Source organism: Microcaecilia unicolor, chromosome 8, assembly GCF_901765095.1.
Source record: "Microcaecilia unicolor chromosome 8, aMicUni1.1, whole genome shotgun sequence".
NCBI classification, from domain to species: domain Eukaryota; kingdom Metazoa; phylum Chordata; class Amphibia; order Gymnophiona; family Siphonopidae; genus Microcaecilia; species Microcaecilia unicolor.
In genome coordinates, this window is record NC_044038.1 from 35,971,263 (window position 1) to 35,996,577 (window position 25,315).

The 25,315-nt window shown below is 42.8% G+C and overlaps 1 protein-coding gene across 2 annotated transcripts in view; it reads left to right on the top strand.

The window, feature by feature from the left end:
- ERCC4 (ERCC excision repair 4, endonuclease catalytic subunit) overlaps positions 1–25,284 on the top strand; it is a 39,379-nt gene extending 14,095 nt beyond the window's left edge. The window contains exons 6-11 of one of the 2 annotated variants that reach the window (XM_030212519.1): positions 813–941; positions 6,209–6,319; positions 14,571–15,135; positions 18,658–18,750; positions 21,373–21,485; positions 24,239–25,284. In XM_030212519.1, the coding sequence (XP_030068379.1) occupies positions 813–941; positions 6,209–6,319; positions 14,571–15,135; positions 18,658–18,750; positions 21,373–21,485; positions 24,239–24,972 (1,745 nt within the window). In that variant the 3' untranslated portion in view covers positions 24,973–25,284. The remainder of the gene's footprint in view (positions 1–812; positions 942–6,208; positions 6,320–14,570; positions 15,136–18,657; positions 18,751–21,372; positions 21,486–24,238) is intronic. The other variant, XM_030212520.1, reaches the window with a different exon arrangement.
- The last annotated feature ends 31 nt before the right edge of the window (positions 25,285–25,315 follow it).

Here is a 25,315-nt window from a genome sequence, read left to right on the forward strand (position 1 = left end):
CATGCCTTTACTATAGCAGCTGTAAGTAGGAGAGAGGTAAACTAGTTGTGTTTAACAATAAAAGCACTTTCAAAAGTTGTTTATAGAGGCAGGTTAAACTCTCCTAATGGTTTCTTGATGGAGAATTATTTGCCTATACAGTGAAAGGATGCACATTGGTGCACATGCCGGACCATTGGGGAGTCCAAACCAGTGGGACAAAATTTACATTAGCGCAACTGTTCAGTGCCGAAGAACCACTCTGTGAATCAAACCAGTCCATGTATCAATGGTGTATGAATCTCCTTCTACCGAGTTTTCCAAATTTACAGAAAACCCTAACCATTAACTTAACCTCACCAGTTTTCTGCAGGCTCTGGCATTTGATGGGGGGGGGGGGGGGGAGGAAAGCTGCTGCATCTTGGCCTTCTGCTTATAAGAAACACTCCTGGGGGACACTGGAGCTGTGGCAGTGATCAAGTTGAAAAAAAAAAAGCCTCACACGGAGCAGAAGAAATACTGTTCTGGGCAATCGCATAGCATCCACACTTGGTGATTGCGTGCTCTGCGTTTGCCCTGGCGGTTTTCCTACCCTATCTGCACGGTAAAAGTCTGTGCAGCTCATTTGCACGTGATTTATGTAGTGAATCGCCCGTTATTATTCCACCTCAGTAATTTTTATCAGTGTGGAAATAGCGGTCGGTTCTTTCCAGGGACATACGTGCATTGGCCTCTCAGTCTTCAAAAGGTCTTAATTTTCAAAATTAATCTCCTAAAAAAAAGTTTCTTTACAATGTTTTTTCACCCTCTGTTATGTGCATTTTTTGTTTTAGGTTGGCTGTTTCTTGACTCTAGCACATCAATGTTTGTACATTCTCGTGCCAGAGTTTACCGCATTCCTGACCACAAAATGGGTAAAAAATCCCAAAAATCTGATAAAATGGAGCTGAAAGAAAAACAAGGTACTGTTAACCATAGTAATTATTATAGTATAATAAATTCTTGTATTGAAACTTTGAGTATTCCCAAATTTAGTTTTGTTTTTAAGTTTGGAAACTAATAAACACAACTTGCATAATTCATAATTGACTAGAAAAAATAATTATACAAAATATACAGTGAGAGGAAGTTCCTCCAAAGCACTATCAGAGATTTATTATTTATGCATTTTGTTGTTTATCTGTAGGGTACAAGTGTGTTTAAAACTTCAAATTGTTCTTATTTACTTACATTTTAACAGAGGCCTTCCGGATGGCTCAGTAGAGGGCCTGGGTTTGAATCCTGGGTTAGGTCTTCCCTCCCTAGATAAGTCAAGACTTGAAGATACAGTGGAGGAAATGATCATAGCACTTGGGTGGAGAGGCAGTCTAGTCGTTGCACAACAGTGACACAAGGGCCCTGTTTACTAAGCTGCGCTAGAGGTGCGTTAGCGTTTTTAGTGCGTGCTAAGCATTAGCGAGCAGTAACCAGATAGATGCCCATAATATTCCTATGAGCATCTACACAGTGTGCGCTGATTTTTAGCCTACGCTAACAGCGCTAGCGCACCTTAGTAAACAGGGCCCCAAGTAGTTGGAAGTCTGAGCCTGTGATTGTTGAATTCTGCAAGGAGCTGAAGTCCGTGGTCCCCTTCTGAAGACCATTGCTGCAGTAACCAGGCTAAGGGGTCCTTTTACCAAGGTGCGCTGAAAAATGGGCTGCACTAGTGTAGGGGCATGTTTTGGGCGCGCGCAGATCCATTTTTCAGCACGCCTGTAAAAAAAAAGGCCTTTTTAAATTTTTGCCAAAAATGGACGTGTGGCAGAATAAAAATTGGCGCACATCCATTTTGGGTCTCAGATCTTACCGCCACCCATTGACTTAGCGGTAAGGTCTCAAGCGGTAACTGTGCAGTAATCGTCTACATGTGTAGAATGACAATTACTGCCCGGTTTCCCCCGCACACAGGAAAATAAAAATTATTTTCCGACACACGTAGCACACGCATGTAAAAAAGAAATCACTTCCCGGGCCACACGGTAGCTGGGCAGTAACTCCAAATTGACGCACCTACGCTGCTTAGTACAAGGGCCTCTAAGCGAGTAGGGTTGGGTTTCTAATCAGGGGAAGAAAAATCCCACAGCAGCTGCAAATAAAGGCTTATGGTGTTTTGATCCTTCAGAGGAAAGTTCTGATTAAGCCAGTAGCCCAAATGAGCAGGAATAAACAGTTGGGCCAAAATAAACATTGGTGTTAACTGAAGCTCTGGATGTACTTCAATAACAGAATTATGTAACCAAAACACTAGCGGAATAATAAAGCTTAAAAAATGAAGAATGTGGGAAAGACATTGAAATATACCACAGTTCCGTTACGGCTTTGGGTCTCTGAATTTTGTGGACTGTTTCTAGGCCAATAATATGATCATGTTTCTTAGGTTTTCTATTTTTGCTTTCATTTGTTTGTTAATGTTGGAATGGTTTTTCTGTACAAGTGTTTTTGCTCGATTGCTGTTGAAATATATTCTAAATATTCATAAAAAAATAAGCCACAGTTCCCAAAATCAATATATAAATAAGATACCTCAAACCATTGTACAGCTAAGAGTGGCAACGTGCTATGCTGTACCGATTATGTCACAAGCTCAGTCTAAACAGTCCCCCCCCCCCCCCCCCCCCCCAAAAAAAAAAAAATTAATTGATTTTTACATTTTTTTATTTAATACGAGTAACATTATTCAAAATGTAAGGTCCAAATGTGAGTTATATGAAACATTCCAACCACTAAACAACACATCACTTGCCATAATGTTCTATTCTCATTTTTCATTTTCTTTTTAATTTCACAAGAAATCTTCTCAATTCATATAAAGTGTCCGTTCATCACTGAAAAACTATTTAGCAGTTTAAACTTTGTAAGTGGGCTTATCTTTTAGACGAGGGCTCAGATGATCAGCTTCGTCTTTTTCTCAACAGAGCGTCGGTTACACAACATATGCTTCGTCAGGAAGAATGTTCAAGCTTAGCCATGTAACATACAAGCAGGTACGGTAACTATGTGGCTAAATAATCTTCAGGATGAAGCATACGTTGTGGAACGGACGGCTCCGTTGAGAAAAAGAAGAAGCTGATCATCTGAGCCCTCGTTTAAAAGATAAGAGCACTTACAAAGTTTAAACTGCTAAGTAGGTTTCAATGGTGAATGGACACATAATTAAGATAAGGTTTATTGTGAGAATAAAACGTTATGGCAAGGAGTTTTTTTTTCTGGCTAGTGATGCGCTCTATGTAAAGCTCACCAGCACAGTGTTGGCCAGTAGCAGTCATGTAAGTACATAAGTATTGCCATACTGGGAAAGTCCAAAGGTCTATCAAGCCCAGCTTCCTGTTTTCAGCAGTGGCCAATCCAGGTCACAAATACCTGGCAAGACCCAAAAAAATACAAAACATTCTATACTGCTTCTCCCCCAGAAATGGTGGATTTTCCCCAAGTCCATTTAATAGTAGTCTATGGACTTTTCCTTTAGGAAGCCGTCCAAACCTTTTTTTAAACTCCGCTAAGCTAACCGCCTTTACCACATTCTCTGGCAACGAATTCCAGAGCTTAATTACACGTTGAGTGAAGAAAAATTTTCTCCAATTTGTTTTAAATTTACTACATTGTAGCTTCATCGCATGCCCCCTAGCCCTAGTATTTTTGGAAAGCGTAAACAGATGCTTCACATCTACCCGTTCCACTCCACTCATTATTTTATAGACCTCTATCATATCTCCCCTCTGCCGCCTTTTCTCCAAGCTGAAGAGCCCTAGTCGCTTTAGCCTTTCCTCATAGGAAAGTTGTCCCATCCCCTTTATCATTTTCGTCGCCCTTCTCTGCACCTTTTCTAATTCCACTATATCTTTTTTGAGATATGGCGACCAGAATTGAACACAATATTCGAGGTGTGGTCGCACCATGGAGCGATACAAGGGCATTATAACATCCTCATTTTTGTTTTCCATTCCTTTCCTAATAATATCTAACATTCTATTTGCTTTCTTAGCTGCAGCAGCACACTGAGCAGAAGGTTTCAACGTATCATCAACGACGACACCTAGATCCCTTTCACTGAAGTCTTTTTCTCCTTCGCCTTATGATAGCTTAAAGTTGTTTAGCGTGGTTGGAGTTTTTGATATAACTCATGTTTGGGCCTTAAATTTTGTTTATTCTGTGAGCTTTTTGAGCCATTTTGGGATTGGTGTAACATTATTCCCCTTGTGAAATTTGTAGTAGCTCCAGCACGGCTCCCATATTTCATATTAAAATTGCTTCAGGGGCCAGGGAGTCCAAGAACGTTCACTCTTGCTTTCCTTTTTACTTCCAGAGGAACGTCGTACTCCCTGTATGCAGTAATTAAAGAAGCAGAGTGATGACATAAGCAGTCCAAAAAAGATTGAAATCAGCAATCCAAACAAGCAGAGTAATATGTGAGCAGCAGCAGTCCATAAAATCCACAACCTATTAGATCTGCAGAATAGACTGTTTGGACTGAACCTGAATCCATATGACGCGGTGGATGCCATTCTGAGGTTACCTTTGAATACTAGCATATGTAAAATTGCTTTATTTATATTTTGATCTTTGGAACTGTGGCTTACCTTAATGTCTTTCCCACATTTTTAATTTTTTAAGCTTTTATTATTGTACCAGTTTTTTGGTTATAAATTTGTACTGATTTCATTACAGTTTTTCCATGTAGCCTGGATATCAGAATAACATCTTCCTGTTTTCCATAACTATTCATCAAACATATAAACGGCAAGTGACCGTACTCACTCGCAAATGCGCAGTAGAGACTTCCCTCTCTGCTGCGCCCCCGCGTCAATACGTGATGACGGGGGCGGGACAGAGAGGGAAGTCTCTACTGGCATGCTGCAGACGTCGGAACCGCTCCCTCTCCCCCCGCTCCCCCGGAGTCGTCGCCGCCGCCCCTCCATCTGGCCCGAGCACTGTGAACTTATATCACCACGCAGCAGCAGGCACATCAGCAAAGCTGCCGTCGGGCTTCCTTCTCTGCCTTTGTCCCGCCCTCGCTGACGTTACGTCACACGAGGGCGGGACATAGGCAGAGAAGGAAGCCCGCCCTGACGGCAGCTTTCCTGATGTGCCTGCTGCTGCGTGCTGATGTAAGTTTATAGTGCTGCTCGGGCCGGGTGGAGGGGTGGTGGCAGCGACTCCAGGAGGGGCGGGGCCGACCTTGGGGGGGGGGGGGGGGCTCGGAACCCCCCCCCCCCATTCCAAAAGTAGCCCGTTTTCACGGGCTCAACGGCTAGTCATATTATGCTTCAATCTCTTCTTTACTACTATGTGACTTCTTATTCACTTCAAAGGCTTTGTCAACAGCCAGTTCTAAGAACTATTGCTGTTTTTCCAGTAGACAGTTCTTCTAATATGAAGGTGGAAGAGATTCTTCCTTCAATCCTTCTCAGCCTTACCACACTTCTTTTTTAATTTTTTTTACCTTCTGTTTTTAAACTCTGTAGTTCCTTTTGTTCTTTATTCAGCTTGGTTCAGTACTAGGTTTCTGACACCGTGAGCCTCATTCACAGCTATCTTGGGACTTTTCTCATATTTTAATAGACCCTTCTTCCTGCTGTTCCCAGTCTGGTCATTTTAGTGGTGGTCCTGAGATGCAGAACCTTCTAGAACCCTGTATCATGGGTCTCCAGGAACCACCTCTAACCATGACCTTGACTCCTTCCCCTTTTGGGGCTATGAGCACTGTCTTTAACATTCCTAGCCAACCAGGCTGCGAAAATCCTGATTCCAGGTTTGATCCAGGGACCTTCCACATGGCAGCACATCAGGATGTCCCCTTTGGTACTTCTTGTAGTGGCTAAGGACAGCACCAAGACCACATACAACAGACGAGCCTGACTTACTGTAGAATGAATTTGTCTGCCTCTGGGTAGAACAAAGAATGATCAAGTGGTAACATTTCTAACTTCCAGTATTGACAGTTATCAAAATCCTTTGCTAAAACTGAAAGCATCAAATGAAAAGGCAAAGATGAGTAGCTTGGTGGGAGCTATTGAATAATGACATTTTGAAGAATATACAGGACGTATGTGTGTGTTGTTGTGGTTTTTTTTTATATATAATAACTTTTTGTGAGAATATGCAAGCATTTCTAGTCAGACTCTTCCAGCTGCAACTTGCTGCTCATCAGCTCTGAGAAATGCACAAAAGATCTAGTTTTATTTATTTCCAGAAGAGAAAAGAGAGCTGGTCCTGGAAAGCAGTCCAAAATGGGAAGCTCTCTCTGAAGTACTACAAGAAATTGAGAGAGAAAACAAGGAGAGCGATGCCCTCGGAGGTCCAGGTGAGAGTGCTGGAATCAAAACAATCTTCCACAGAGATGCACACAAAGTCACAAAAGTGGCAGATGCCAAAGACAGTCTCCAGTGGATCAAGAAAAAGTTTTGTCCAGTCAGTATGCTGACAAACCCAATATGGGCCGTGTTTCGGCACGCCAAGCCTTTGTATTTACTGTAAAGATCTGGACGCAATACAGTAGCTCATGCAGTTTAAGAATAGAACGCCAGCTTGACAGCAGTCTCGGAGTGAGACAGTACGATCATACAGTTGACTAATAAGACCCCGGCGAAGGCTGAAGTGCCGAAATACAGCCCATGTTGGGTTTGTCAGCGTACTGGGCCAAAAAACTTTTTCTTGATCTACTGGAGATTTTGTGTGGCATCTTCCATTTTTGTGACTGAGAGCGCTGGAGCGCCAGCTTTTATGATTTTAAATGGATAGTACTGAAAACTAAAAAACTGACCTGGGTTTGTAGATAGTCAGCCATGCCTAGTGGTTAGGGTGGTGGACTCTGGTCCTGAGGAACCGAGTTCGATTCCCACTTCAGGCACAGCTCCTTGTGACTCGGGGCAAGTCACTTAACCCTCCGTTGCCCCAGGTACAAATAAATACCTATATACGTAAGCCGCATTGAGCCTGCCATGAGTGGGAAAGCGCGGGGTACAAATGTAACTAAAATAAAAATTACCCTCTTTAATAAGTCCTTGTTAAAACCCTGAGGTATCACAGTGGTTGGTATGTGTTTAAACAGAAGGTGTGGAGGAGATACACACAAGGGCACGCAGAGTAAGTTCATCAGTTTGTTTTTATTAATCTGGCAGCTGCCTGTAACTCTGAATCATTCAGGGCAGAACATGCCAACAGTTGAGAGAGAGTAGGCTTTCAGACAGACTTGTGACTTGGACATGTTGATGTCGGGAAGATTGCTATGAAGCCTCTGTGGGCCAGAGTTCGAGCTGCGGTTCCAGTGCCAATTTCCACCTAGGCAACTGCTAATAAACTACAACAAGCTGGTTACAGCATTTCTCTGGATGAAATGTAAACTATGTCCAGCATGGAAACTGAGTACTTTCAACTTGGATACGGCCATTCATTTCCAATTACAGGACCATCTGTCTGATAAGCAAGAGTCCAAACTGGTTGATTTATCTAGTCAGTTGGTGACTGCTTAGGCAGCCAATTCCAATTTAATAAAAATTGCATCATACTTTGCTATTAAAGTCAAAGCATTGAGAGATTTTCCAGATGTAAAAGTTTTGAGATTAATTTCCCTGTTTACTTTGTCCTTTTCCTTTCAAAATGTGTAAGAAATATGTGCTGGCAGTTTTAAAGTGCCTCTTAGGTCGCTGCTACCTTTTATCTAGGTTTTTTTCATACCTGAGGCCAAGCACCAGGGCAAACGAGCAACAGACAAATGCATTTGCTAGTGACACATAAAGCTGTGAATGTGCACTCTCCTTTAACTCCGCACAAGAAGTAATAACTTCAGGGGTTTGATTTTATAACCAGACACCTATGGAAGAAATCCAAATAGGTGTCTGCTTTAAAAGTGCAAACCAGGCCCTCTCCTTGTATATTATTATCCACTTTCTATTGTGAGAAATAGTGAACTTATACGTGTTTTAATTTAATAAGTAAACCAGTGCCAGTGGCACACACGTTCCCATGCGCAAACAGACACCTACTCTGAGGGGCCCTTTTACTAAGCCGCACACGCGCCAAAATGGAGTTACCGCCCGGTTACCGTGTGGCTCTTGCAGTAATTTCAGTTTTGGCATGCATCCGATACGCGCGGCTAGCAAATAAAGAACAGAGTTTTCCCTGGGAGTTACAGGCTGAAAAATAATTTTTGGTTTTGGTCGTGCGCCAAGTGGAATTTGACATGCGTAGGTCATTACCGCCTGGTTACTACGTGAGACTTTACCGCTAGGTCAATGGTTGGTGGTAAGGTCACAGACCCAAAATGGACTTTCGGCAATTTTGATTTTGCCACATGTCCATTTTTACCAAAAATGTTTTTTAAAAAAGGCCTTTTTTTTTTTTTTTTTTACAGGCGCGCTGAAAAATGGATTGGCGCACACCCAAAACCTGCACCTACACTATCGCAAGCCATTTTTCAGCGCACCTTAGTAAAAGGAACCCTGAGTTAGTGTAAATGTGCGTAAGTATTCTACCTCATAATTCTATAGTCTGCAAACATTTCTTCGCATGGTGTGAAAAAGTGCATGCGTAGATTATAGAACGCTGGCAGTTACGCTTGTAGCTTAATTGGTAAATTAGGTGCTAATTGGCACAACCTATAATTGGTGCTAATTGGCATTGACTCCCAATTCTATAAACTTTGCTCTGAAAATCTATAGCACATACCTGCAAGGGAGGCCTAACAAACATTAATGCACTCGGGTCCAGATGCTCAAAACTCCAGCGCTGCATGAAACAGCGCCGAGGAATTACTTCCTTACTAGTAAAAAAGCCCGTTTCTGAGACGAATGAAACGGGCGCTAGCAAGGTTTTCCTGGGAGTGTGTATATTTGAGAGGGAGTGTGTGTGTTAGAGAATGAGAGAGAGACAGAGTGTGTGTGTGTTTGTGAGAGACAGAGTGACTGTGTGTGTGACAGAGAGAGTGTGTTAGAGAGAGAATGTGTCAGAGAGAGTGTATGTGAGAGAGTGTGTGCCCCACCCCCACCCCTCTGGTCTCAGGTCCCCCTCCCCCCTCCTCCTGCTTCAGCCATGCATGTCCACCAGCCGTCCTCTTCCCTCTTGCCTTTTTACTTTTTTGTTGTCTGTCTTGCCCCTCCCCTGTGTTTTTACTTTTTTTTCATTTGTTATCCTTTTTTCATTTTTGATAACCCTTGCCGTCTTCCCCCTTCCCTCCCCTCCCCTCATCGTTAGCGTTCTTCTGTTACGCACATTTTGTAGTAAATTATTCAGCTACAAAAAGGGAAAAAAAAACATAAATGTGTTTTAACCTGAAACGCTGGACCGTAGACAGCCATCAGGCATTGGCTGTGGGTGCTGCAGCCGCTCCTCCTCTCGCCTGCGATGTTGGTGCCCTCCGGGGTCTTCCTCCAGGGTCAGTGACGTTGAGGCGAGAGAAGGAGCGGCTGCAGCGCCGACAGCCAATGTGTGATGGCTGTGTATAGTGCGCGTTTCAGGTTAAAGCACAGTTTTTTTGCAGCAGCGGCCGGACAGTGAGGGCAGGGTGGCGAGGGGGTTGATGTTGCTCGGGGGGGGGGGGGGGCTGCGGTGTTTTGGCGGCGGGAGGGTCGTCTGTGGCCGGGGGGGGGGGGCAGGAGGGGTGGGCCGGGGGGTTTGCGGCAGGAGGGTCATCAGCAGGGGGGGGTGCAGATTTGGTGATGGTGGTGGTGGCGTGGGATCAAAGCAGAGGTGCAGAGGCTTTTCTTGACGGGAGGGGGCAGGTGGAGATTATGGTGATTTTTTTACGGGGACTCGGGTGTTAGTCGTTTGGGGAGGTGGTGGAGGGCATTGTTCCCAAGTTGTTGAAGAGGGAGGGAGGAGGTGGAGGGCGGTGTTCCGAGGTCGGAGAAGAGAGGTAGGTTTGTGGGTGCGTTTTGGGGAGGAGGGTGGGTGAGGGTGGCTGTGGCTGGTTGATGTGGTCCTCTGTCGACTTTGGATGTGCGATGGTTTTTCCGGGGGGTGGGGGGTGGGTGGGAAGGTTGTCGTGTGTGTGTGTGGGTTATTCCGTTGTTACCGGCAGTGTTGATGGAGCGAAGTAAGTCCTCTTGTTTTTTTCTTTTTTCATGACCCGCCCTCGACGTCCAGACGTTTTGACACGAGGGCGGGGCGGCTCAGCGATGCGATTCGTTGAGTGTCATTGCTCCGCCCTCCACGTCATGACGTTTTGACACGAGGGCGGGGCGGCTCAGCGATGCGATTCGTTGAGTGTCATTGCTCTGCCCTCCACGTCATGACGTTTTGACAAGAGGGCGGGGCAGACACTCATGGGGGAAAATTCCGATCTACACCACCATGCAAGCGGAAGTTGGGCTTCATTAGAACATTGGGGTTGTGAATTATGGGCGGAAGGGGTGTGGCTGAGGGCGGGTCTATGAGTGAGAGTGAGTGGTGCATGAGTGACAGTGAGTGGTGCTGACAGCCTAGCCTACCAACAGTGCAGGGCTTCAGTGTGTCCCTGCCACAGAGTGAGCTTCTGACTGTTGGAGGTGAGAATTATTTATATAGATGCTTGAAGCTAATAGTATGCAAATGAAATGTGCACTATTAGCTTTGATCATGAGGAAGTAAATTGGGTGGATGGTGCCTGGCGCACACACTGAAGAGTTGCATGCGTCAGAGAGGAGGAGGGAAGGAAGAGGAGGAAGAAGTGCCAACAGCCTCAAGACATCCCGTAGCCCTCTCACATTCCCACAGCACTGTATTTACAGGACAGAAGGGGACAGTGTTGGGGTGAAGCAAAGGATAAGGGCCATCTCCTAACGGGAAGTGAGGTGACTCTCTTATCTGGAAAGTTTGGCTCTTTAATTTACAGTTTTTTTTCTTTTTTTAAAGTAGCTGTAGTCTCGTACCATGTTAAGTTTAACATTTTTTTTTTTAAGGTTGATGATCTGGGTCGTTTTCGCTTGCATCTCTTTGGCTCACGGACCCTTCGCCTGCCTCTAAAGCACCCTAATGCCAGCTGCGAGCTGGCGTAGGATTTGGAGCGCTTTGGACTTCCATGTGTTGTCCACCGTTGTTAGAGCATCGGGGTGAATAACAAATGACTCATTTGCGCGCATAGCATGCTGTTTGCGCTGATGGCGAGCACGCACGTTTTCCGCTGTAGGGGGTTTTCACCATACTACATTGGTAAATGCGAGTGCTAGTCTGGCGCTAATGGCCTTTAGCGTCCACGTTTACTTTTGAATATTGGGATGTCAATTTCTAGAATCATTTAGTCAGACATTTTACACCAGCCATTGGCATGGAGTAAGTGGCCACACCTAAATATTGGCGTGTAAATGCTAGCTTATGCTAGTATTCTATAATGGCAATTATGTACATAAGAATTTCTCTCATTTGAACTAGTCTCCTCTCCCTCAGTATTCTTCTTCCTTGTCTATCATCCCCCCCCCCCCCCCCCCCCCCCACCACGTACTGTCCTTTCCAGTCTCTTCAAGCTCTTATTGCCCAGCATTGTCTCAATTTAATCATCTTGTTGTATTCGGTGATTCTAATATCTGCCTAGATGTTCCTTTGGCATCATTTAATAAAGGTTTCCATCACTGCACCCAGGTCTTAAATCGTCTTCATCATATATACTACTCCCACTCACATGACTGGACATACTCTGCACACAGTTCTCTTCCCCCCCCCCCCCCCCCCCCCCCCCAGGCATTAGACTTCTCGCCACCTTTGCCACTACCATGGACAGACCGCTTCATTATAAGCTTTCATCTCCATGCAGAGACAGCCCTTAAATGCCTGAACACCACCTCTGGAGCAGATAGAGACTGCAGTAAATTCACAACTGAGTCTTTTGCTCAACATTTCTCTCTTCTCCATAACTCCTTTTTGATGATGCCCCTAGAATACCACATTCTCAAATCTCTATGAAACTTTAGCCCTTCTAAAGGTAACACTGAGAGACACCTGGTTCAGTCCTAATCTACTTCAGAACTGACAAGTTAGACACAGGGAATGTTGCTGGCGGAAAACTTGCACTGACGCTACTCTTGAAATAAAAATCTCTGGCTTCTGCCTACAAGAAGGCTATCCTGGTTGTTAAGCAGATTTACTTCTCTCCCCAAATCACCTGGTACCTCACTCAGCTAAGCTCTATAATATCTTGTGGTCATTAATCTCGGATGCTATTACACCATCCTTCTTAGAAAACTCTTACAGCCAATGATTTAGCTTCCTGTTTCTCAGATAAAATAACTACGTCACAATTATTGACCTGATTTCCACTCCAAACTCAGTGTCTCCCAACTTCCCCCTACCACATAGTTCTGTCTTCCTTCAGTCTGCCCTCTCTTTTCAAAATTGTTCAGTCACTCAAATCATGAAAAACTACTACAGTCTCTGTGACCCTCTCCCTTCCTGCACTTTGATTCAATTTTGAATTCTTACCTCCAGCCAAAAAATTAATAAAAAGGAAAAAATATTGCATTAGATTCATAAAAAAATGAAAATGCATACACACTTTATATAAATGAGAAAAAGAGGGGAAAAACACAAAATTACTCCAGTGCCTCATATCAAAGCAGGAAAAATAAAGGCCTTATACCCTTGCCCTGGAAATCTGCTCTCATCTACCCAAAACTTAAAAAATCGTAAGAATAGCCACCTTGGGTCAGACCAATGGTTCATCTAACTCAGTATCCCGTTTCCAACAGTGGCCAATCCAGTTCACAAGTATATGGCAGAGTCCCAAATAATAGCAAGGGCTGCTCCCTCAAATCAAATTTTTGTCTGATAGCCCAGCTTCCTTTTATTTCCAGACTTGCTGAAACTTTAGTTCTAAATCAATTAGATTTCCTTGATAAAATCAAAGCAACAGTACAAGAGAGGCTTAGTAGGATCCACAACCAGTAGAAATAAAAGAAGAAAATAGATCACAAGGATCAAAGTTTAAAAATGTAATGAATTTAAAAATGGTCCCAATTTATTTTAATTTTATACTTTTTAAACTTCGATCCTTGTGATCTACTTTCTTCTATTATTGGTTTTATGAAGAGCAGCACATTTATATTCTAACCAGACTGGATTTATGAGATCTTGTAGCCTAGAAACCACACTGAGGGGCCCTTTTACCAAGCTGCGGAAAAAAGGGTCCTTCGCTGGCGCCAGGGTCCTTTTTACCGTAGTGGTTAAAAAAGCCCCCCGCACACATGGCCATGCGGTAAGAGAACTCTTACCACATGGCCATGTGACAGGGAGCCCTTAAGGGTTTCCGTGGTAACTGGGCTGCACGTGGTAATGCCTGATTACCACCGCGCAAGCCATTTCCAGGGGTTTTCTTTTTCCCCCAGAAATGGCATGCGTTCAGGGCAGGACTACCGCCGGCAGCCACATTGGGCCGGCGGTAGTCCTTAAAAAGCAAGTGGTAAACCCACGTTGGGCTTATCGCCACTTTGTAAAAGGGTCCCTTAGGAATTAAAACATCTATACAGTGATATTGGTCTTACCAACACAATCTTGAACCAATTTCATTTCTCTCTCACTGAGAATACAGTCACTTGGTAGAACCAACAATCTATCTCCTACACATTCAACTGCAGTGTCTCCCAAGGCACCCTACTGGTCCCAACTCGATGATTTTACCGCACCACTTCTAATGCTTATTCAATCATGTGACCTAGCTTCCTATATTTATTTGTATATTCTGATAATCACCAGCCTCAATTGCAACTGTCCACAAGAGATCCTTGCCTTCAGTTATAAGCTATCGCAAATAGCCAACTGGATCAAAAGACACAAACTTGAACCCTCAGTGGGTGGCGGTAAGGGCTTCCCCCCGAAATGGCCGCATGTCAAGTGCTTCGCTTGCTGCACGGCCATTTCCTCAAAAAAAGAAAGACCTACCTTTTATCTGCTGCTGTAAAAGGGGGCCTTGGCGCACATCAAAAACACACGCTGACACCAGCCCAGGCCCCCTTTTGTCGCAGCTTGGTAAAAGGGGCCCACTATGCATATTCTAACAGTTTAGCAATGGGGAGAGGTGGGGGGAGGAGGGAAGGAATCTTACATGTGAGATTTCAGGATCAGAACTGCACATGTAGGTTCTGGTATGTACCTCTTACTGCCTCAATGCAGATACAAATTCGTATGCATAATTTGTTCATGCCAGCCTGTAGTCCTGCAGTCAGGCTCATTATCGACCTCTCAAATTTTTATATAGAGACCCTGTAAATCCTGTGGAGGGAGGAAGGAGGAGGAGGGGTGTTTTCAAAAGAAAATGTAATGTATTTAGTAGTTTTCACTGCTCACTTTCTGTCCTAATTTCTTTTGCTTACTTAATGGTTGTGCCACTTTACAGGCATTTTCTGGAGTCCGTGTGTCTGAGCCTTGAAAAATCTCTCTTGTAATTTGCAAACCCCAGTGTAGCTGTTAAAGGAACCATTTTATCCTGTAGTACCACTAACAAAACTAGGTTTGGAATGCAGGAGAAATTCAATGTTATCTTAAATAAAAAGATTTTCTAGGTTAAAAAAAAAAATCAGTAAAAACTGTTCAAGTTGGTCCTTACTGCTCTGAAGCTGCAGACTCTAAGCATAATGTTTCCTGTTTTGAAGCAGGCCGAGTGCTGATTTGTGCCAGTGATGACAGAACATGTGCCCAGCTCAAAGAGTACATTACTGCTGGCACAGAAGCCCTGTTGACAAGGCTCTATAAGAAATCATTTGGGAAGGATGAGAAAGCTGAAGAACTGTGGCTAAAAGAGAGAAATACCTTCAAGCCAAAGGGGGACCCTAGGCCCAGCAAGAGACCTCGAGTCAAAAAGTCCTCTACAAAACAAAAGAAAACTATCAAAAAGCCATCGCTGACACTAACCCAGATGGTGGGGAAAATGGAGGAGGAGGAAGAGAGTGGCAAGGAAGATGCCATTGACCTGGAAAACAGCATGGAAAATGCAGATTGTGAAGCTGTGCAGCTGAACTTGCCATCAGATACATACTATGGCATTCTCAAAGAGCCCCTCACTGTCATTCATCCACTGAAGGGCTGCAGTGACCCCTATGCTCTGACCCGGGTACTGCATGAAGTAGAACCAAGATATGTTGTCTTATATGATGCTGAACTTAGTTTTGTTCGTCAGCTGGAAATATACAGAGCAAGCAGACCTGGAAAACCTCTGAGGCAAGTAAAGAACTGAGCATTTAGTAACTGTGATTATTATTTGAAAAAAAAAAACAACTTTTGAGCTTTTCATATTTATATGTACTTAAATTCTCCCTAAGAGGCATAGTTATTTTATTTTAACTTAAATTTAAAATAAAATTTTAAATTATATACCGCCTGCGAGCCTGAATGCTGTCGAAGTCGTGTACATTCTATTACAATAGGTATTTTTTCTGTTCCTGGAGGGCTCAGGCAATGGAATCTAATAAAACCTTTTGCTGCTAGTTTTATATTTTGGAAAAGCTTCTTGTACTGTCTCAACAACAAAAAAACAGAAGCAGAGTAGCTGTGGGTTCATTAGGGCAACTTTAGAGCTTCATCCTGCCAGCTCAGTGGCATCTGGTCTGCACAACAATGCACAGAATGTCGCTAGGATGTCCTGGGTCCTGAATCTGCTTCCCAGGTTGCAAAGGCAGAAATGATAGTTTCTGAGAATGGGGAAGGAGCTATTTGGTTAAGCTATGGTAAGATACCGTATTTTACTGCATCTTAATTCACCACAGGAGTCATTACCACAGGTAGTCACTCAGTGCCACAGGTTATTCACTTGCACAGCAAATTAATAATGCACTGGTATTATTTCTAGTGCAAGAAATGATAAAAAAAATCACATAACATAATAAGAACTAGGCAAAAAGAATAACAGATGGAAATAATAGCATATAAGTCCCCCATTTATTGGATAGAAGAATCTCTCACTTTTTATTCTGAAAATTTATTAGACATCTACATGAGAACTTTCAAGAAAAAGAAGTTCACTGATAGTGTCGCCCATTTTAATACCAAGAAAGCCTTCAGTCTCAATTGTGTGGCTCTAGGAATGTCGGGAAATATTTGTAATTTCTGACCAGAGAACAACAACCAATTTTTCGAGCATGCTTAAGATTATATTTGGATAAAGTTTAATTTTTATTTTGTGAACCCTCCAAAAATGTTGTTAAATCCAACTCATTAGATAGCAACACCTCAAAACCTATCCCTTCCTCACCTTTTTCTACGTTATTTTAAGGAGTGTAATATACATGAGCTATAGGGATCTGGTCAGCTTGAGTCAAAAATACGAGTTTCTTTCGAATACTTCCTAAACAATGTCTAGGGAGATAGTAAATGAGCACATAGAAAATTTTAAGTACAAGCAAATGTCTTGATTTATGGTAATTTTTCTAAATCTTCACATTTGTGATGCAAAACTAAACTATCTTTGACTCTCAACACCACTTCTGACTGGAGAGTCTTAGAGGTTCTAAAGTCCCGTGTTTTTTTTTTTCCTCTCCCAAAGATGTAAATCTGAGTTCTATTTCCTGAAATTTGTTGGAAGACTGCTTTGAAAGCATATAAAGATGAGAAACTGAGCCCTTCAACACACTTTCCATTTTATTGACAACACGCCAAACAACAACCAAAGATGTCTCCTGCTTACACTCCTCCTCGGAGGCAGCTGGTTCAGCAGGACAGGAAACGAGCGTTGGAATAGGAATGTCTCCTTTGGAGGACTAGTAGAAACAAAGGTTCTCCTTAAATTAACCTGCAGGAAAAAAAAACTCTGTAAGGTAAATGTCCACCAGGCAAAGGACTTGGTCATAGGAAGCAAGAGGAGTAGGGCGTTCAGCAACACTCCCAACCCATTCAACTCCATTGAATATTTTAACATACTAGTCCTTGGGCTCCTGAACTGGGGTTGAAGCAGCCATGGTCTTTATCTTCTGTTTTTCCATGCTGAAATTAAATTCTCACATACAGGAGAAATCAGAATTCCTTCCAACTCCTCTAAATACTCTGCTATAGTTCTGAAAGGGCTGTAAAAAGGGCACACGCCTCTGGCCATACACAACAAAGCAACTACGATTTTATAGTAGGCAGGCTACTAAAGTTGACATCGGCATCACAATTCCCACTAATATATCCCAGCCAGACGGTAAGCAGATTATTGTTGCTCACATTTCCACAGTCCAAACCACTTCTCCCCACATCTTGTAATTTTCTAGTATGCAGGCCACTAAAATTGTCAGCAGCACAATTCCCACTCAGTCCGATTCCATAGAGGCTTCAGCAAGATGGTAAGCAGACGTTATCGCTTGTGGTGTACCAAAGTCCGGTAGTTGCTAATGTGTGAATCTCCCCTCCCTCCCCGTACTTTTAAGGGTTTTTTTGTTTTGTTTTTCCCGATTTATAAATCTTGTCAAGCCTTGTAAGAGCAAGCTTCGAAGTCAAGGCCATTTCTTTTATTCTAGTTTGACAGTATTGTTTACAGAAAGTTTTGTGCATTTTGAAGGCTGTAACAGATGGGAGTATAAATACTTTTTTACAGAAGTGTCATTATGATGCCCTTTTATTTTAAATCCAGCATATCTTATTGGAAATTGTGAAACAGATCTTGCTGAGTTTTCTTAAGTTTTTAAACGCAGAACATCTTAAATTAGATGTGGTGTAATATTTTGAAACTTTAATATTGGGTTTTCCAGTTTATTGCTACACCTGTCCTGCATTATGAAATATATATATATATATATATATATATATATATATATATATATATATATATATATATATATATAAGCTATAGGGCAAGGATGAGGTCAGAGGTCTAGTGATGACATAGATGCAAATGAGCAGGAACAAAGAAACAATGAGGCATATTTTCAAAGCACTTAGCCTTCCAAAGTTCCATAGATTTCTATGGAACTTTGGAAGGCTAAGTGCTTTGAAAATATGGCTCTTAATTATATTTGACATTTCTCTCATTAGCCATCAAATTGATTTTTACACACTGGAAGGACACCACTGCTTCTATCTTTCAGAAATGGTGGCATCAAATCTGTGTAACTCCATAGATATGAGCATGTAGCGGTGGAGCATAATAAGCTTTATTTGGTATGGTGCAAAAAATGGGATTTACTGTCTCAGGGGCCCTTTTACTAAAGGGTTGGCGTGTGACAATGGGCTTGCCACAGGCCAATACAGAACTACACCACAGGAGCCTGGTGGTAGTTCCCACCCTCAGCACGCACCGTTTCTGGCACTACAAAAGTATTTTCTATTTTTGTCACGCCGGGTTAGCATGGGAGCCCTTACTGCCACCTCAATGGGTTGGCAGTAAGTGCCCCCCCCCCCCCCCCCAAAAAAAAATACCCGGTGCAGTGAAAGGGGGCCTTACTGCGTGTCAAGAACACGCACTGACGCTAGCGCAGGCCCCCGTTTACCACAGGTTAGTAGAAGGACCCTCAATTTTTTGCGTGTGCATAATGTATCTGCCTAGACCCTGTTCCAGGATGCTGCACATTGATTGTTCTGATTTGTTTATTGCTGGGTTTTTGCTTCTTCTTTTTTTTAACTAAATAAAGACATTTGAACTAAAGAGAGAGACGTATGGTACCCCCAGAAAAGTAAATGTTCAAGTTAAAAACCAAAGTAAACAGTTCTGGCACTCTGCTACTTTGAAGCCTGTAGGCAGCAATAACCTGGTGCTTGGGTCTTTTGCAGAGTTTACTTCCTCATTTATGGAGGCTCAACAGAGGAGCAGCGCTATCTCACAACCTTGAGGAAAGAAAAAGAAGCTTTTGAGCAACTCATTCGGTAATCAGAAGATTTTGTTGTGTTTTCATTCGTTCAATTCGTGTGTTTTGCTTATGAATTCTGTCATATGTTGCAATATGATAGGTGGCATCTTCCCCCTCCCCCATACGCACACTTTTTACTGATCTAGGCCTGGCTTTTCCATCGTTGCATTCGTTTATCACTTATTAAACTTGCTATACCGCTTAGTTGCACGCAAATTAAAGCGGGTTATAATTAAAAAATTCAAAACAAGAAGAAACAGAAAGGAACACCATTTGTAGATAGGAAAGAATTAACTAGTTAACCATACAGACACTATCCCAGTCGTACAAGGAACACACTCAGAGACATAGCTATCTTACTGTTCAATTGTTGACCCAATCAGACAGGAAACATAGGGGTCCTTTTACTAAGGTGTGCCAAAAAATGGCCTGCGCTGTTGTAGGCACGTGTATTGGTCGTGCGCAGGTCCATTTTTCAGCGCACCTGCAAAAAAGACCTTTTTTTTTATGGATGTGCGGCAAAATAAAAATCAGCGCCACCCATTCACTTAGCAGTAAGGTCTCATGCATTAACTGGGCGGTAGTAGCGTGTGTACACTGCCTATTACCACCCGGTACAAAATAGAAATTATTTTCTGCCGCGTATACTGGACGTGTGTAGAAATTAGAATTACTGCCAGAGGCACGCGGTAGCTGGGCGGTAATTCTAATTTGACGCGTGTTGTACGTTTCTTAGTAAAAGGGCCCCATCATGAAAGACATCCATACAGAGAGATTAAAAACTTATACCAGAATCACATAAACTCACAGTTTACACGACTAAAACCATCCCTGACCTCCCACTGTAGAATCAACCCTGGTCTAAACATAAAAAGCCTGTTGAAACAATTGGGTCTTTAATTGTGCATGAAATGAAGTTATAAGATGTTTCAAGCTGAAGATGCTGTGGTATTGAATTCCAGTGTGCTGGTGAAGTAAAGAAAAAAGCACTAGACCTTGTAGATTCCCATCTAGCTTTAGATGGGGGCGAGAGAACTAGCCTATTATCTAGGGAAATCAGAAACCCATGAAATAAGATCCTGTCCTGGTTTTATCCCGGTGAACATCAAAGGTCTGTCTTCTAGTGAATCAAGGATTATAGATGTGACTTGACGTCTCTTAACTGAACAGGCAGAGTTTCAAAAGACTGTTCTTACAGGGGTGTCGTCCACTGTTGCATATATGCAATCTATGGAAGCCGTTTTTTTCCTTCAATTTCCTGACTATCACTGTGGGGAAAGGAATATATAGTTTACACTTAGGGCCCTGTTTACTAAGCCGCGTTATAGGCGCGTTAGCATCTTTAACGCGCATTAAGCTTGTACACGCCTACAATATCTCTTTAGGCGCCTACACAGTTAATGCACGCACTAATTGTAGGCATTGTGAAATGGAGAATCTCTGGGTGACTCGTTGTCATACCCTAAGTGGGAAGCCATTTGTGAACCTTTCTTGACCAACTGTTGTTAATTGGGCGTGGGTGGGATGCGAACGGGGGTCTAGGGAGGGGAGGGGTTGGCTCTGACAGGGGTTGGGGTTTGGATGTACAAGGGAGGGTTCTCCTTGGGGGGGGATAAAAATTATTCAAAAAAAGAAGTTTGTCTTTGTTGTTACAATTTTCTTATTGAGATTTCTTAATAAGTTGGGAATTGTACTTTTTTCAATTACTGTATTTCTCAATACTTAATAAAGACTTCTGAAATTTAAAAAAAAAATGCTAACACACCTTAGTAAACGGGGCCCTTAATTAATAGGTGGACAAAGATAGATCTCCAAATATATTTTTCATAGAACAAAATTACTTAGGGCTCCTTTTACAAAGCTGCGCTACTGATTAGTGGTTTGATGAATGCAAAGAAGCCCATGGGAATAGATCGGACTTCTTCATATTCACTACTAATGTAGTATTAGTAGCAGAGCTGATTCATCTTTCCCTGGAAGCTGGAATTTGTCAGTGGATCACAGGGCAACAAAGCGATGCCTCTAACCAGTGTACTTGTATCATCTCACCTGTCACTGTGAATGTAGAGTTTAAACCAGCAGTTCCCATACCTGATCCTGGAGGCATCCCAGCAAGTCAGGTTTTCAGGATATCCACAATGAATATTCGTAAGAGATGTGGAGGCAATGCATGAAGATCTCTTTCATGAATATCCATTGTGGATATCCTGAAAACCTGACTAGCTGGGCTGCCTCCAGGACCGGATTTGGGAACCACTTGCTATTAAACCTTCCTAATTTCTGGTAATTCATGCTTGAGGGCAGGGTGTTGGTGTGTTTTTCTGCTGATGGTTGTGTAGCGCTGTGGTAACAATTGTACTAGCAGAGGGCTAACTTCTGATCTAATCTCTTGAGTGCTGTAGTGTCCCTGTTGTGCGCATGTGTCCTCCTCAGAGGATGTCTATATGTCATCTGTGAAGCTGTCATGTCATACAGAGTAACAAAACTTCCACAACAATGCTACTTGAAGCTGCTGTTCTTAGACAGTCTCATTTGAAAGGTTCGCTGTTGGGTTCTCCAAAATGGTTCCTGTTTGGTAAGATGCATGCTTTTAAATTCATCTAGATGCTGACATTATTCATTGCAACATCTTTTTTAGGGAGAAGGCCAGTATGGTTATCCCCGAGGAAAGGGAAGGCAGAGATGAAACTAATTTAGATCTGAAGAGAGATGCTACTCCGGCAAATTCCTCTACTGACACCCGGAAAGCAGGTGAGGTCTACTGATCATGATTAATAGAAGTGATAAAGCTCTGTGAATTCAGGTAGAGTAGACAGCGGTGCAGCCTGCTGAGCTGACTTCAAACAGTGCCTTTGAAAGAGAGGTTATTCTTATAAATGTACATTATGCTGTTAGATTTACAATTCTAAAATGGACAGATAATTTCAAAATCATTGAGGGCAAACTGACCCTTGAGCATACCACAGATATTCAAAAGATATCTACATGCTTTGTTTGAAAACCTAGATGATTTGTATATTTCAGTTATGATGAAACTTAAACAAATTTGCAGTCCTGGAGGCCAGGTCTGGCTATCCCCAGTGTAGAAGATTTGAAATGGTATGTTAAAAGCATCTTTTGTAGGTTTGGCCACTTCCTCCAGCTCTTTGAGTTTCCAAATCATCTGAACATTGCCCCAGTTGCCCTTCTCTCTTCCAGTGTAGCCCAGCAATTTCAATAATAAGTACACACATTTATGCACACAGGACATAAGTGGATTATAAATTTAATAAATACATGCGTCCCCACCTAGTTTTAAGACGGTGGGGACGCATGTAAATGGCCTCTTATAGAATACCGACTAGCGAAAAAGTACACGCCATGTTTTGATGGCGTGTACTTGACAGATGAGTGTGCTTGCCATGCTTTGATGGCGTGTACTTGACAGATGAGCATGCCTGCCATGTTTTGATGGCATGTTCTTGACAGATGAGCATGCCTGCCATGTTTTGATGGCGTGTACTTGACAGATGAGCATGCCTGCCATGTTTTGATGGCATGTACTTGACGGATGAGCATGCCTGCCATGTTTTGATGGCATGTACTTGACGGATGAGCATGCCTGCCATGTTTTGATGGCATGTACTTGACGGATGAGCTTGCATACAGACAGAACTGGTTTGGAGTAGAGGGGAGAGTTCAGTAGCTTCTGTGGTGACAGTGGCTGTAGCAGCAGTGTGTACTCAAGGGTACAAGTTTCAAAACCCTAGACCATGCATCAGTGACTTTATGGTTAGAATACTAAAAGGTAACTCTACAACAATCCAGGAATTTAAGACCTTGAAGTTAAAATGATGAAATATTTTGACCCGCTAGAAAGGACTTAACGAGGATCTGGGTTTCCTATCACATTACAAACCAGGAAATAATTACTTTTTTGTCACTTTCTGATCACTCATCCATCTCTCCCTGTTTCTCCTATGCACTCCTCTCCTCCCCCCACCCCCTACCTCTCCCTTGAGACTCATTGGAATGCCGTTCATGTTTTACTCTCTCTATTTTGATTTTGTCATTTTTTGCTTATAACTGACCTGAAGAAAAAGGCTATGACTTGAAAGATTGTCAAAAAAATGTATCACCTTACTTCCTTTCCTTGTTTTTGTTTTATTTATTACCTGATTTTTTTTTTCTTCTAACATTCCATTGAATTAGAAAAATAAAACAGATTTTCTTTAATGAGCCTGCAAGGACTAGAGGGTAACTTTCAAAACTTTGTCTGCAGGCAAAAAAATATGTTTAAAAATTGCACACACACACACCCCCTACCCTGGTGTAGGTAAATGTATTCACACTGTTCATAGGACGCATAATTTTTTTTTCCTGGGAAAAGGGTGAGATTAGGTCGGGGAGGGAAAGCAGTTGTAAAGTACACTGCTACAAGTACTCGCGTTCCCTCCCTAACTCAGGCCCCAATTCTCAAAACTCCAGCACTGTACTGAACAGCGCCAGAGAAATAGCATCAGAACAGCATCCCAGAACTCCCTAATGCTCAATGCAAATGACATGCAAATATAGGCATGTTCAAAGTGCTGAGCGTTGGCGAATGCGCTGAAGAGTTGTGTGTTAAGCATTGCTCTTAAGCGCATTCCTAGAACACCAGGGGGAGGAGGAGGAAGAAGGTGCCGGTTTCTAACTCAGCACTTGACTGGAAGGTATAACCTCCTCTAACCATTTCTGGGAGAGATTCTTCTGTGTTATAGCAATGCCTCTGCATTTGTGCCCCGATGTACTATCAACTGAATATAGATTTCTAGTAAGAGCTTTAAGTTTATTCAAGGTTGCTAATCTGTTTTCTTGTATAGTATCATAGAAAATAGACCTTTCAAGGCAGAAGCACTTACTGTGCACAAGTTTGCAGATTCCTGCTTTATATACCATACAGTAGAGGTGTAAGAAACTCATACAGCACTATAACGAATCGCAGTCATATTTTTTTCTCACTTGTATAAATATGCATATATATTAACGCTGCTGTGTTATAGCGGTGCCTCTGCATTTATGCCCCTTCTCCTGCCTCTTCTGCACCCTTACGCAAGCTGGCGTAGAGTTTGCAGCAGGAAGAGAGTCCTTGTTTGGCGCACTGTCTTCTGTTCATTGGGGAGGAATGGGGACTGACCCTCATCAGCATGCATTTGCATGCTCATTGCATTGTGAGCCGGCGAGCTCGTTGGTTCACCCGCTCGTTGGCTCTGAGCATTCTGCACTAGCAAATGTAGGCGCTAGTCTGGCGCTAATGGCCTCTAGCGCCTGCAATTGCTTCTGAGCATCGAGGCCTCCGATTTTCTAAGGGAAAATTCCTGGGGAGTTTCCTTTGGAAAATTACCTTGCTGGCTTGAGCATAAGTTGTAGCCCTGGCCCAGAAAGCCCCATGGATAGTTTTAAAAGTTATTGCAAAAAATACTTTAGTGCTGATTCAAATAGTTTTATGAAAGAATTTCCCTGTAATTTTTCTTTTTGTGCTGCAGGTGGGCAGGAACAGAAGCGTGTGCAGCAGATTATAATAGTAGACATGCGTGAGTTTCGCAGTGAGCTTCCAGCTCTGATTCATCGGCGTGGTATCGACATAGAGCCAGTCACACTGGAGGTGGGTGATTATATCCTCACTCCAGATATCTGCGTGGAACGGAAGAGCATAAGTGATTTGATAGGCTCCTTGAACAATGGCCGCCTGTATACCCAGTGTGTTTCCATGTCCCGGTATTACAAAAGGCCCATTCTTCTGATTGAATTTGACCCCAACAAATCCTTCTCTCTCACTTCTCGGGCTTCGATCCACCAGGAGATCTCTGTTAATGACATTACATCAAAGCTTACCCTTCTTACCTTGCATTTCCCAAGGCTGCGTATCCTCTGGTGCCCTTCCCCACATGCCACCGCCGAACTCTTTGAAGAACTGAAACAGAACCGGCCACAGCCCGATGCAGCGGCAGCTATGGCCATCACAGCAGATTCTGACACTATTCCCGAGTCAGACTGCTATAACCCCGGCCCCCAAGACTTCCTGCTGAAGATGCCAGGCGTCAATGCAAAGAACTGTCGCATGCTTATGAACCATGTAAAGAATATCGCAGAGCTGACGACCCTGTCAGAGGACCAACTTTCAGCACTTCTGGGAAATTCAAAGAGTGCTAAGCAGCTCTATGACTTTATTCACATTACGTATACAGAAGCTATTGCCCAAGGAAAAACAAAAAGATGAAGTTTAAGAACGTTGCTATACCATTCCTTTTTGGGTAATTGTTGGTACAATATAGGAGAATGAACTAAACATGATCAACTTGCCCCATTCCCTGAAACAGATGTTTTTTAGATCAAGCTGAGCACTTTTAAAAAAGACTGAAATTTTTAACCTTATTTGAAAGCATTTACTTTTTTACAGCAATTATGGAAATGCTTTTTGTTAAAGAACAATGCCAGGAGAGCCCACTTCAGTCAGCAGTGAGGAAATGTTTTGGGGTGGGAATTAACATTATGATAGAGCACGGTGCACACAGAAGAAAAATGAATTGTAATTAAAATGTGATTTTCATCTGTAATTAAGT